We start from the raw sequence: 12,193 nt of genomic DNA, 5'->3' as shown, positions 1-12,193 counted from the left end.
TATATGTATATATGTGTGTACGTTTTTATTACCCTATTTATTTATTTATTTATTTTACTTGTACATATCTATTCTATTTATTTTATTTTCTTAGTATGTTTGGTTTTGTTCTCTGTCTCCCCCTTTTAGACTGTGAGCCCACTGTTGGGTAGGGACTGTCTCTATATGTTGCCAATTTGTACTTCCCAAGCGCTTAGTACAGTGCTCTGCACATAGTAAGCGCTCAATAAATACGATTGATGATGATGATGATGATGAAGAGTGAAGCTGTTGTCAACTGTGATATTTACATTAGGTGGAGGAGAGGCTTTGGGAAGGAAGAGAGGGATTAAGTTTGGATTTAGTTTAGGTGTTGGCCAGATATCCATGTAGACATGGCCTAGAGGTACAAAATAGAAGGAGTGGAGTTTAAATTTGGACCTGAAAAATAGATTGATTTCAGTATTTCGTCCTATTCTTAATGGTTCCCTTAAATGGCATGGGGAGAGGGGAGGAATTCACCGTGGCAACAATGGTTACCGAAGCAGTGACATAGCAGTTATTTATTTGATTCACTCTGAAATTCTCAAGCATTTCCATTTTAAGAGATTCACTTTTGTATGATATACTAGGCCCAGAATAATAAACTATAGGGAAGGGAAAATTGCTTTTGGAACAGAACAGAAAGAATGAAGACATCTGGATATTGTTAGCCAAGGGGAAAATAGCAGTAGTAATCACTTTTTCTGAAATATGCACCAGCCTAAAATGTTGTGTCCTTTATGACTGACTGATGAGTTAGGACCTTGTGGAGTTATTCATAAGCAAAAATTGTATAATGCCTCATTAAAATTTCAATTGGAAAAGATAACCATCTGGTCCTATGCCCTTTCTTCACTTCTCCTTCAAAAACCTCAACGGTAGGTCCATTATTTTCTACTTGGTTTGCTGAAACAAATGACAGAAACTGGAGTTTTAAATTGTGGAGACCGTTTTCCTTTCAACTCATGAATAGTATCGATACAACCCACATTATGACATTTATGCTTGAACCTTATCTGTTTTCCTTTTGTTTTAAATGGTGAGAAATCCATACTTTCCAAATTTTGACCTCCTTTCTATCATGATTCCTAGAAGTTTATGTAGTCTAAATTCACATAACTGGTCAGGACTTCACAATAAATACTCAGTTCTGCAATTAACAACTGTTAGTGGCTTTCAGTTATTGTCCTATAAGTTTATGGCCCATAAAACCTATCACTATGTAATATATTTTCTAAATGAGAAGCAGCTTAGCCTATTGGCTAGAGCACAGGCCTAGGAGTCAGAGGACCTGGATTCTAATGCTGCCTCTGCCTGAAACATAGTAAGCACTTAACAAACACTATTTAAAAAAAAAAATGAAAGCATAATTCAACACACCAAGCAATAGCTTTTTCACATGTCACCCTCAAAGAACATTCCTATAGGGAATGCCATTGTCTAAATTCAGAGCTAGCTCTAAATTTTTTATTCATTCAGACCCCATCAGTCAATGCTGGCCATAGCATGTTCTTCAGTTTGAAACTCATGTTCCACAGTGCAAATGATGCATGTTTAGTAGGAAACAATGGGGATTAAAGTGAGGGTGCAGAGTAAATCTCACCCATTGCTCCTAGGACTAGGGTGTTGGTTACTAAGTAGGTGATGATGGAGACTCCTGTCATAAATCAGTCAGTCAACAATATTTATTGGGCACTTACTGTAGTAAGCAGGTATTTACTAAGCACTTTAGAGAGTATACTACAGACTACCTGTTAGCTTTGTTTCCATTACAAAGACTTCAGAAGTGAGAACCTGCAGGAGGGAATTGATTAATTTGCTCACTTTCATCCCCACAAACTGTGTTTTCACTAAGTAGGAAGTATGCAGGAGGGAATTGATTAATTTGCTCACTCTCATCCCTGCAAACTGTGTTTTCACTAAGTAGGAAGTACCGCAAATATTTAGGTGGGCAGGAGTGCAATGAATTGCAAAGTCCACGCCAAAGATTTATGTACATACATTCACAGTTAAAGTAACCTATGCATGGGGTTATCACTGTGCCATAGTACCATAATCCAGAAAACAGTTTCAGGATAGCTGCTTCAGTAGCCATCTGGGTTTTTTCCATCCTCATTAGCCAGATGCTTTTAGGATTCCTACTGAGCCCATCCATCATACAAGATGTCCCAAGTGCTTCATCAGTTGGAAACCATCAGCCCTGGTGGCCAGGGTCCCAGCAGGCAGATAATAATAATTAATAATACTGAGATACAAGGTCACATAGCAAGCAGTTGGCAGAACTAGGATTAAAAACCAGGCCCTTCTACTCCCAGGCCCATGCTCCTTCCACTAGGCCATGCTATATACATTGTGGGAAGGAAATGTGACTACCAGCTCTGTTATATTGCACTCTCTCAAGTGTTTAGTACAGTGCTCTGCACACAGTAAGCACTCCAGTGGAGTTGGAACACCACTAGTAATAATAGTGGTATTTCTTAAGCACTTACTATGTGTAAAGCACTGTTCTAAGTGCTGGGGGGATACAAGGTGATCAGGTTGTCCCACGTGGAGCTCACAGTCTTAATCCCCATTTTACAGATGAGGTAACTGAGGCCCAGAGAAGTTAAGCGACTTGCCCAAAGTCACACAGCAGACAAGTGGCAGAGCAGGGATTAGAACCCATGACCTCTGGCTCCCAAGCCCGTGCTCTTTCCACTGAGCCATGCTGTTTCTCTAGTAGATATTGGGAAGCATTCTACAGATGGTAATTGAATGCATTTTGAAGAATAAGAAATAGGGAACTTGTGATAAACCTGGGAAACCTGGATTCCACCAGTCAATCAGTCAGCAGCGTGGCTCAGTGGAAAGAGCACGGGCTTTGGAGTCAGAGGTCATGGGTTCAAATCCAGGCTCCAGCAATTGTCAGCTGTGTGACTTTGGGCAAGTCCCTTAGCTTCTCTGTGCCTCAGTTACCTCATCTGTAAAATGGGGATTAAGGCTGTGACAGCCTGATTACCTTGTAACCTCCCCAGTGCTTCGAACAGTGCTTTGCACATAGTAAGTGCTTAATAAATGCCATTATTATTATCATTATTACTGAGCACTTACTATGTGCAGAGCACTGTACTAAATGCTTGGGAGGATACAAAACAGCAGAATTAGCTGACATATTCCCTGCTCATAGTGAACATACAGTTTAGAGGAGGCCAATAAGCCAATTAGTGCATCAGATGGATCATTTTCTAGATAAATATCCCCCAGATATAACAGAAACATTCAATTTTCAAACCTTTCCACTGCTTCAAATATCACTTCCTATGACATCCCAGAATTTTCAAAATCCCACAGTGGGAACCCATTTAATTCCTATTGTTTCATGTAGTTATTTGGTATAAGTGTTGAAATGAGTTGCAATTTTTCTTAGTGGAATACACATATACGGTGACAAGTGCTGGGTCATTTATTCCCCATTTCTTTGGGCTTAAAAATTTAAAGTTGATTTTCCAAAAAACCTGAAATTTTCACTTCTGATTATTGTGTAAAATATTTTTTTTGGAAATCATGCATCTCTTGGGAAAGCCTAAGTTAGCATTTATTTGGAGTAAATTCTGGGAGTTTACCAAGGTATTTAATTTATGATACAGCTGAAAATTAGTCCTAAACAAATATTTTGGAATGGGTAGAACTAAATTAATCGATGGATTCTTTTTCTTTAAATATTTAAGAATGGGATAGACAACCACTTAGTTTAGCTATTTGGAGGTGGTCTTTTTGGACAAGAGGGTTCGAGATTCTTTAGACTATACCCTGAAAACTTTTGAGTAAGGTATTGCTTTAACAAGTACCAATCATCTTCTTTAGCAAAGGTTTATCTCTTGAAACCATGAGCTAATCTAGTAGTAAAAAGGAAATTGCTATATAATCATTTTATATTGGATATCTCATTAATGTCTTATAAAAAAAACTTTCACCTGACTTCCATTTTCATAGCCATCAATCAGTGGTATTTATTGAGTGCTTACTTTGTGCAGAGCACTATATTAAGCATCACATCTGTTTTGAGATGCATAATTTGTACAAGAAAAGGTATTTTCCTGCTTCATTTATCCACTCATTTCTGTTCTTATCAACTACACTCAGCTTTCAGGATATTAAATGATATAGTAGAGGACAAAAAGAGGCAAAGCCAGTAAGATTTACCAATTACCAGAGGTTGTTTTGACAACAGGTAAAATGGTACATGTGGGTTAGAATTATTTTCTAATCCTACTGGAAACTAGGACATTGGAATATCAATCAAATTTGTATTCTTTCCCATTTCTTTATGTAATCATTAGAAGAAGCATCAGTAAAAAATCATCAGTATTCTGGTGCAAATCCAAGAATAGCGTAGTATCTAAAATGAGCATATACTGGATAAGTTTCAACTACATGTGCTGATCAGTAAGAGCAGGAAAATGGGTTAGAGAGTTCCTATTTTAGGGTATTTGTATATTTGCTTGGGACTAAACACAAACAATTAAGCTGTCCAAGTTTACCCAGAATCTATTTTCAGTAGTATCTATTTCAATTGGTTCAGTGATTTAGCTAATTATTGTAAGTAAATGCAAAGTAAATAAAAAAACTTCAATGTATAAATAGGTGTGTGTGTGTGTGTGTGTCTGCATGCCTTCAAATGATTTATCTTTGCTTGCTCAGAATCCAAGTTAGCTCTTAGTTTAAGAAGATCACTCTAAAATGTTCTTTCAAATGAAAAAAAGAAAGCACATCTCTCAATTCACCTTTTCCTACACCTCGCTTAAAATCATTTGTTGCTGAAAAAATGAAGTGGATTCAAAATCATTAGCAAGGGTTTATTTTTCAGGAAACGTCAGGTCATCAAGAATCTATATAAACTGAAATCAAATATTTGGAAAATGAACAAGTTTCCTAAATGTACTATTTTCTTTAAAGTAAAATATTTTCATTTTAAAAATTCAATCGTATTTATTGAGTGCTTACTGTGTGCAGAGCACTGTACTAAGCACTTGGAAAGTATAATTCAGCAATAAAAATGTCTCCAATGTCTTCTATGTCCTTTGTCTCCTATGGACAAAATAAACAAAGTTTGGGATTTTTGATATTTGATTAACTTAGATATTATCAAATCTGTTTCATTCCCACAGGCTCAACAGTTAACTGATCTGGAACAAAAACTGGCAATAGCTAAAGATGAACTGGAAAAAGCAGCTCTTGATGAGGTGAGAAAGTTTCTGCATGTTTCAAACATTTTTGTTTTGTTTAGCAACCCAAATTAGTATGGAGTAATTGCTTCTCCCGAAATAATGTCATTTAAAACTGCCATGCATTTAAGATGCATGAAGGATTCATTAGGAAACTACATTGGCTTCCAGTCCTTTTTCCTATTTGGTCACAATAAGCAAATGCACTGAGGATTCTGTTATTCTGTTCCATGAAGTTCACAACTTCATTTCCATTTTGTTGATTTTGTCTTTGTTCAATATTTCTGCAAATAAGCATATTTTAGAATACCAGCTGGGAAAGAACACTGTACCTCTCACCGGCTGCATTATGAAGTGGAAAATGTCAGGAACATTTTTCATTTTCAGAACTTTACTTCAAGCAGAGTTCCAAGATACAGGAACACAAAAGAAAGTAGAAACCAGGTGAGACTGGAGTGTAGCAAATGGAAGGGGAAATGGCAGTAATCTGGACTTGATCTTGTGAGTAATTGCTCTGCTTTCCCTCCATAGATGGCAATAATAGGGAGGGAATTGAAGATACCCAAAAAACGAGATCATCTTTGGGTCATTGACCTCAAGGCCTAATTATGGATTCCATTTTGTAAGGCATGGTAAACCAATACATCAACACCGTACAAATTATGTTTTCTTGATAGAAATACCATGGTTGTGAGAGAAATTATCAAATCTGTTGTGGAAAGTACAGTTCTTAATTTTCTCTCATTCTTTGCATTAAAGAGTGGAATACAGGATCCATTAGTCACATTCTGCTTCACATTATTCTTTAAGTTGTCCCTCTGAGCAAGATGCTTCAGTTGATCATTGCAGCAGATTTCTCTCCTTTTGATTATTATATTAGGGCTGATTGATGATGTAGCCACTGCCAGCTATTTTGTGATAATTTATTCAAACAAAATCCAACTCACCCTGTATTGCTGTTCATGGGTTGTCAATCACCCTAGAGTTGAAATTTGGACACACTATGAGATGGCTGTTTCTGTTCTACTTGTCTCCATCACACCTTCTTCCTCAAATGTAAATATACTTGAAACAGGCATCATGGTATCATGACAAGATTTATTAATTTCTTGTCCAACTAAGGGGAATATTGTTCAAAATAGACAGCTTTTGTTAGGCTTCTGAAAGAAAAATCATAGGAAGAAATCAAAATTTTTGTTATATGGTGTAGGATATACTTTTAAAGTGGTTTTGTATATCCAAATGGTTGCCCTGCCCACCAAATTCTTTCTAATTCATAAACAGGTTTCACCAAGAAAAACAAAAGCTCAACAATGAATAGCCTTTGGACCCAAGAAGCTGTTCATTGTAACCTACTAAATTTTTTACCATAAAAATAATGTATATAGTATTCAAGCCTCTCATCAGAGATCAGTTTGTTTCAGTGACGGAGAATGTGGGATAATCAATTTGAAATAATATCCTATTTAAAAACATTTTTCTAATTGAAGGAAATACTGTAAAGCCATCCTCTCAGTATGAAGTCGGTAATTGACCCCAATGAGGGATTTCAACTAAGTATTAGTGATGCCTGCATGATGAGCTTCTGCCAGTTGGGGATGTTTTGTGTCCATCATATTTTCCAGCATGCTGAGCAGACACCATAGAAGTTTATCAGGTTCTAAACCCTAAGTCTACTGGGGCTGGTGGATTAAAAATATTTGAATCTGCCATCCCAAGAATTCTCTGATCCTGTTTCCTTACTAGATTGTGTCCTTCACTAATAAAACCCTCTCTTGTTTCCCCTCTCTCATCTCTTATCCTTTCTCTTGCCCACCCATGAGGCACCGTTGCCTTCAGGAATTCTGCTACAACATGGTTATCCCTGTGATTTATCCCCAGTTTCTGCCTTGGTGTACAAAACGGGCAGGAAATTGAAGAGTAGAGAAGAATTGTACTTTCCTGTACAGTGCTCTGCACACAGTAAGGGCTCAATAAATACGATTGAATGAATGAATGAATGGAAGTCAGACCTCTCCAGACCTACTAAAACTCACTTCCTCTGTTCAGGGACAGTGAGCTTGAAAAGATATTTTCCCTGATTTGATGACTGGTTTCCAAGGAGTTCTAGAAGATGATAAATTGGCCATTATCTTAAAACATCATGAAAGCTGATGAAAGGGCTCACTTTCAAAAATGAAAAGACTGAGTTCATTTCAGTGTCTTCTTTACAGATAGCTTTCACTCAATAATGTTATCTGTCTCACTGGGTTGTTTGTTGTCTTTAGATTTCATTAAACATTCTGTAAATGTTGGAAACTCCTTAGTTTTTGGGTATTATTTGATAAAAGAGCTTGGTATCTTTAATAATCTAGTTGATATGGACAGTAATAACCTCGGGATTTCTGAGTCAGCCTTGAATTTTCTGTGAATTTTTTTAGTTCTTTATTGGAACATACATGCTGATTTTAAAATGTTAACAGGAATAGCTAAGCACAACAGGGCCATATAACTTTCCTTATTTTTTTTCTTGATTCTCCTTAGTATCTAATATGTTTTTACTAAATGGTTCAGGATTCTTGAACTGGCTCAAGAAATTGATTCTACTGCTCATCTGTAATAGGGAAAAATCAAAGTTGTCAGCAATCAATCAATGGCATTTATTTTCATTCAATCATATTTATTGAGCGCTTACTGTGTGCAGAGCACTGTACTAAGCACTTGGGAAGTACAAGTTGGCAACATATAGAGACACTCCCTACCTAACAACAGTTATTTGACAACTTACTGTGTGCAGAGCACTGTACTAAGCACTTAGGATAGCACAATACAACAGAATTGGTAGACACATTCCCTGCCCATAAGGATCTTATAGTCTAAGGGGAGCAACAGACTATAAAATAAATTATAGATATGTTCACCAGTACCCCAGATTTCAACATCTCTCTCAAAGGTATCTGTGCACCATATTAGTCAGTCAGCTTCAGGGATTTAGTGTTTCTTGTTTGTTTCCTCACTCTTACCTCCGCAGTAGTAAGATAATGATGATAATAATAATAATAATAATAATAATAATAATAATAATAATAATGGCATTTATTAAGTGCTTACTATGTGCAAAGACTGTTCTAAGTGCTGGGGAGGTTACAAGGTCATCAGGTTGTCCCACGGGGGGCTCACAGTCTTCATCCCCATTTTACAGATGAGGGAACTGAGCCATAGAGAAGTGAAGTGACTTTCCCAAAGTCACAAAGCTGACAATTGGCGGAGCCGGGATTTGAACCCATGACCACTGACTCCAAAGCCTGTGCTCTTTTCTGCTGAGCCATGCTGCTTCTCAATATATATTGCTTCTCAGTATATCTAAGCAGATATAGAACATGCACTTGGTTAGCATAACTGAAATCTCTTTGCCCTAAAGTAATAAAAAAATTAATTACTACATGGAGTTGGGCTATATAGACCCTTTCCTAAGTCAGTATTTCATTTGTCTCTATCCAAGGGGGTAAACTTCCTCTTCCACTGTTATCTGCTAGTCAATTGCTCAGGACCACATGGGTATCACTTATAATAATATAATAATAATACAAATTGCATTTTCTAAGTGATTTCTATGTGCCAAGCACTGTATTTAGCACCAGGGTAAACACAAGATAATCAGGTTGAACACAGTCCCTATCCCTCATGGGGCTTACAGTCAAAATAGGTAGGAGAACAGATATTAATCCTGATTATACAGATAAGGAAACTGAGGTACAGAGAAGTTAAGTGGCTTGCCCATGGTCATACAGTGGACAAGTGCCAGAGCTGGGATTAGAACTCAGGTCTCCTAACTCCCAGGCCTTTGCTCTTTCCACTAGGCCATGCTGCTTCCCTGAACAAACTCTCTGGTTTTCTGCTGCCAAATCGAAGTATTTTATGACTTTTCAGCTGCTCTGATTCCATCTTTCTTGTGACCAGCTTTTTCCCCCATTCAAATTCTCATTCCTTTTTCTTTCATCATGAGGTCATTGCTTTTGGTCAGAAAAATTGCCTGTTAATTAGACATCTAATACTGCTGGAAGAATCAGCGCTTAGAACAGTGCTCTGCACATAGTAAGCGCTTAATAAATGCCATTAAAAAAATAATGTAAGCATTTTGTAATAGCCTCTGTCATGATTAAGAAAGCATAGTAGGGAATTCAGATAGACAGGGTGGGTCGGAGTGCTTACCAAATAGGGATTCCATAGAGAAATGATAGGATGGAGTGCTTCCTGAGATTGGATTTACTGAATCCTATTCCAATTATTTGCCATATCGGGGAAGTACTTTATTTTTTTTTTTAATCCCCTACTCCTATTCAATCCATCAGTGGTATTGACTAATGCTTACTACATGTAGCTTGGGAGAGTACAATATAACAGAGTTGTTAGACCTGTCCCCTGTCTTTACAGTCTAAGGCCTGCCTTGCTTTTAAGACTGTCTGTAAAATTTTAGTGAAACTGCAGATGTCCAGCTTCCAAGTACTTCTGACTAATGATATTTATTGAGGGTGAACAAAACCAGTATTCAATAAGCAATGATGATACTAGGGAAGCAGCGTGGCTCAGTGGAAAAGAGCATGGGTTTTGGAGTCAGAGGTCATGGGTTCAAACCCCAGCTCTGCCAATTGTCAGCTGTGTGACTTTGGGCAAGTCACTTAACTTCTCTGTGCCTCAGTTACCTCATCTGTAAAATGGGGATTAAGACTGTGAGCCCCACGTGGGACAACCTGATCACCTTGTAACTTCCCCAGCGCTTAGAACAGTGCTTTGTACATAGTAAGCGCTTAATAAATGCCATTATTATTATTATTATTATTACTAGGGAAGACCTATACAAGCAGCTTGTGGGGAACTTATTGATCCGTGATACTCCTAACACCTAAATAACATTGCTGTGCAGTTGATTATTCCACCACAATGCATTCCTGAGTTCTACAGCTTGACACTCCTAAGCAATTGGTACTGAAAGAACTCTTGGCATTGCCTTAAACCAAAAGAAGGACAACAGTTTCTGCAGCACTTTGAACATGAAAATGTGAGTGATAATGTTTCTTTGCCCAAGTAGCCCAACTGTTGATGGTGATGATAAGAGTTTCTCATCAGCAAATGAACCTCAGTCCTGAGACCTCAAGCCTAAGAGTCTGTGCAAAGGCACTGAGATTTACATTGTATGGAATGTAACCAGAAGGAGTCAGTGGTACAGCACAATATGGAGTGTATGCAAAATTATCATTTTTTATGACACACAAGACCCTTTTATGGCTAAAGTGACTGGAAAATTTTGAAAATGCTGGGCCGTAGCTCCATGAATTAGCAGGAGTTTGTCTTTGTAGATAGTTAATCTTTAGTTGTGTTGGACCTGTCCACTTCCTACAACTCCTTAGGGGCTCCTTCAATAAGAAACTGTTGCTGCTGCTGCTGGCAGAGTCCCAGAAGGCATAAACAGGACTAGAACCCAGGTCTCCTTATTTCCAGAGCACTGCTCTATCCACAGAGCAACTGAAAACAGGACTAGGAATCAATTAATCCATCAAGCATATTTACTGAGGACTTACTAGTTGAACAGCACTATACTAAGTGCTTGGGAGAGTACAATATAACGAACATATTCTCTGCCCACAAGGAGTTACTGTATAGAGAGGAGCTTTTCTCACTGGGATTATTCTACTATACTCATGGCTTCCTAATTAGTTCTTAAGCAGCTGGCGGTAAAGGAGACTGTTAGAAAGTCACTATGGTAGATTTGGGAGCAAAGCCTGAACAGGTTGGTAACCACAAACTTTACTCCTGCCACCAGAATCCCCACTCCTGGCATGCTCCATGGGCACCAGGTAGGTGATAAAAGTTGTTTCTGCATGGTCCCAGACTCTTGCGGGCAGGAAATGTGTGTACCAACTCTGTTATATTGTACTGTATAACGCACTTGGTACAGTGCTCTGCACACAGTAAGTGCTAAAAAAATTGGATTGATTGATTCCATCACCTCCAAAAAAACCACTGTAAAACTTTCACCTTCCCTTCTGCCATTGAGGTCCCTGCTCCTGGCTTCCTGAATGCTCTTGGACTCCTTCATCACTGCCAAGACACAGAGCAGATTTTGTCCATTTGTTTGCACTGCGTTTTAATGTCTCATCATTCCTCTTGTTGTCCCTGTTGTTGTTGTCCCAATCCCTTCACCCCACTTAAACTTTTTGATTGTGATCTCTATGTCAGGCAGGGACCATGTTTAATTCTCACCTGTGTGTTTTCTCCCAGTGCCTACAATAATGTTCTGTACACAGTAGGCATTTAAGAAATACAACTGATATTACTGAGTGGGCTTTAGCTATCGTAGATAATGCTTCATTGGGCCTGGAAGCCAGTGAAAATTATCACTAGACAGTTTGGTTAGGATGCAGAGAGGTCCAGTTCTTGCAGACTCTGTTATGCATCTCCTCCCTTGCCCTTAGTGCAGACAGATTTGGGCGGTAAGAAATTCCTGATGCGTTTGCAGGAGTTTCTGAAAACCAGCACATGCTCTGTGTTAATACTCTAGTTTTACCTCCTTCTCCAGTATTACCGATAAGACTATTTTTAATTGTCTGTCATAGCTTAGTGGGCCAAAGCTCTGGGCATGCCTATACTATTTCTCCTGCATTATTTACAGGAAATTAAACAGCTACCGTTCTTTCACATTTCTGCTACCCTAGCTGCCAAAAAGATTCACAAATTGTCAGGTTCCAAAATATATTTCAAGATCTCTTGGAATTACTCGAAGCACTGGATTATGAGATTTATTTGGTTTCAGAAATGTTTGTAATTTCAGTGTGGTGAAAGAAACAGTAATTGCTGTGAATTTGTGTTTGCACATATTGATGCATTCTAGCAATGTATGTTGTACATATAAATATACAATTCGTATCCCACTTTTTTATATATGACACAATCTTATTTTTTATAATAGACATTGTCAAAATGACGGTAGG

The 12,193-nt window shown here is 38.0% G+C and overlaps 1 protein-coding gene across 3 annotated transcripts in view; it reads left to right on the top strand.

The window, feature by feature from the left end:
* LUZP2 (leucine zipper protein 2) overlaps positions 1-12,193 on the top strand; it is a 356,281-nt gene that overhangs the window by 285,499 nt on the left and 58,589 nt on the right. For all 3 annotated transcript variants that reach the window (XM_038765103.1, XM_038765101.1, XM_038765102.1), the window contains one exon: positions 5,169-5,243. In XM_038765103.1, the coding sequence (XP_038621031.1) occupies positions 5,169-5,243 (75 nt within the window). The remainder of the gene's footprint in view (positions 1-5,168; positions 5,244-12,193) is intronic.

This window comes from Tachyglossus aculeatus, chromosome 22, assembly GCF_015852505.1.
Source record: "Tachyglossus aculeatus isolate mTacAcu1 chromosome 22, mTacAcu1.pri, whole genome shotgun sequence".
NCBI classification, from domain to species: Eukaryota; Metazoa; Chordata; class Mammalia; order Monotremata; family Tachyglossidae; genus Tachyglossus; species Tachyglossus aculeatus.
This window is presented reverse-complemented; position numbering and strand designations above follow the sequence as displayed.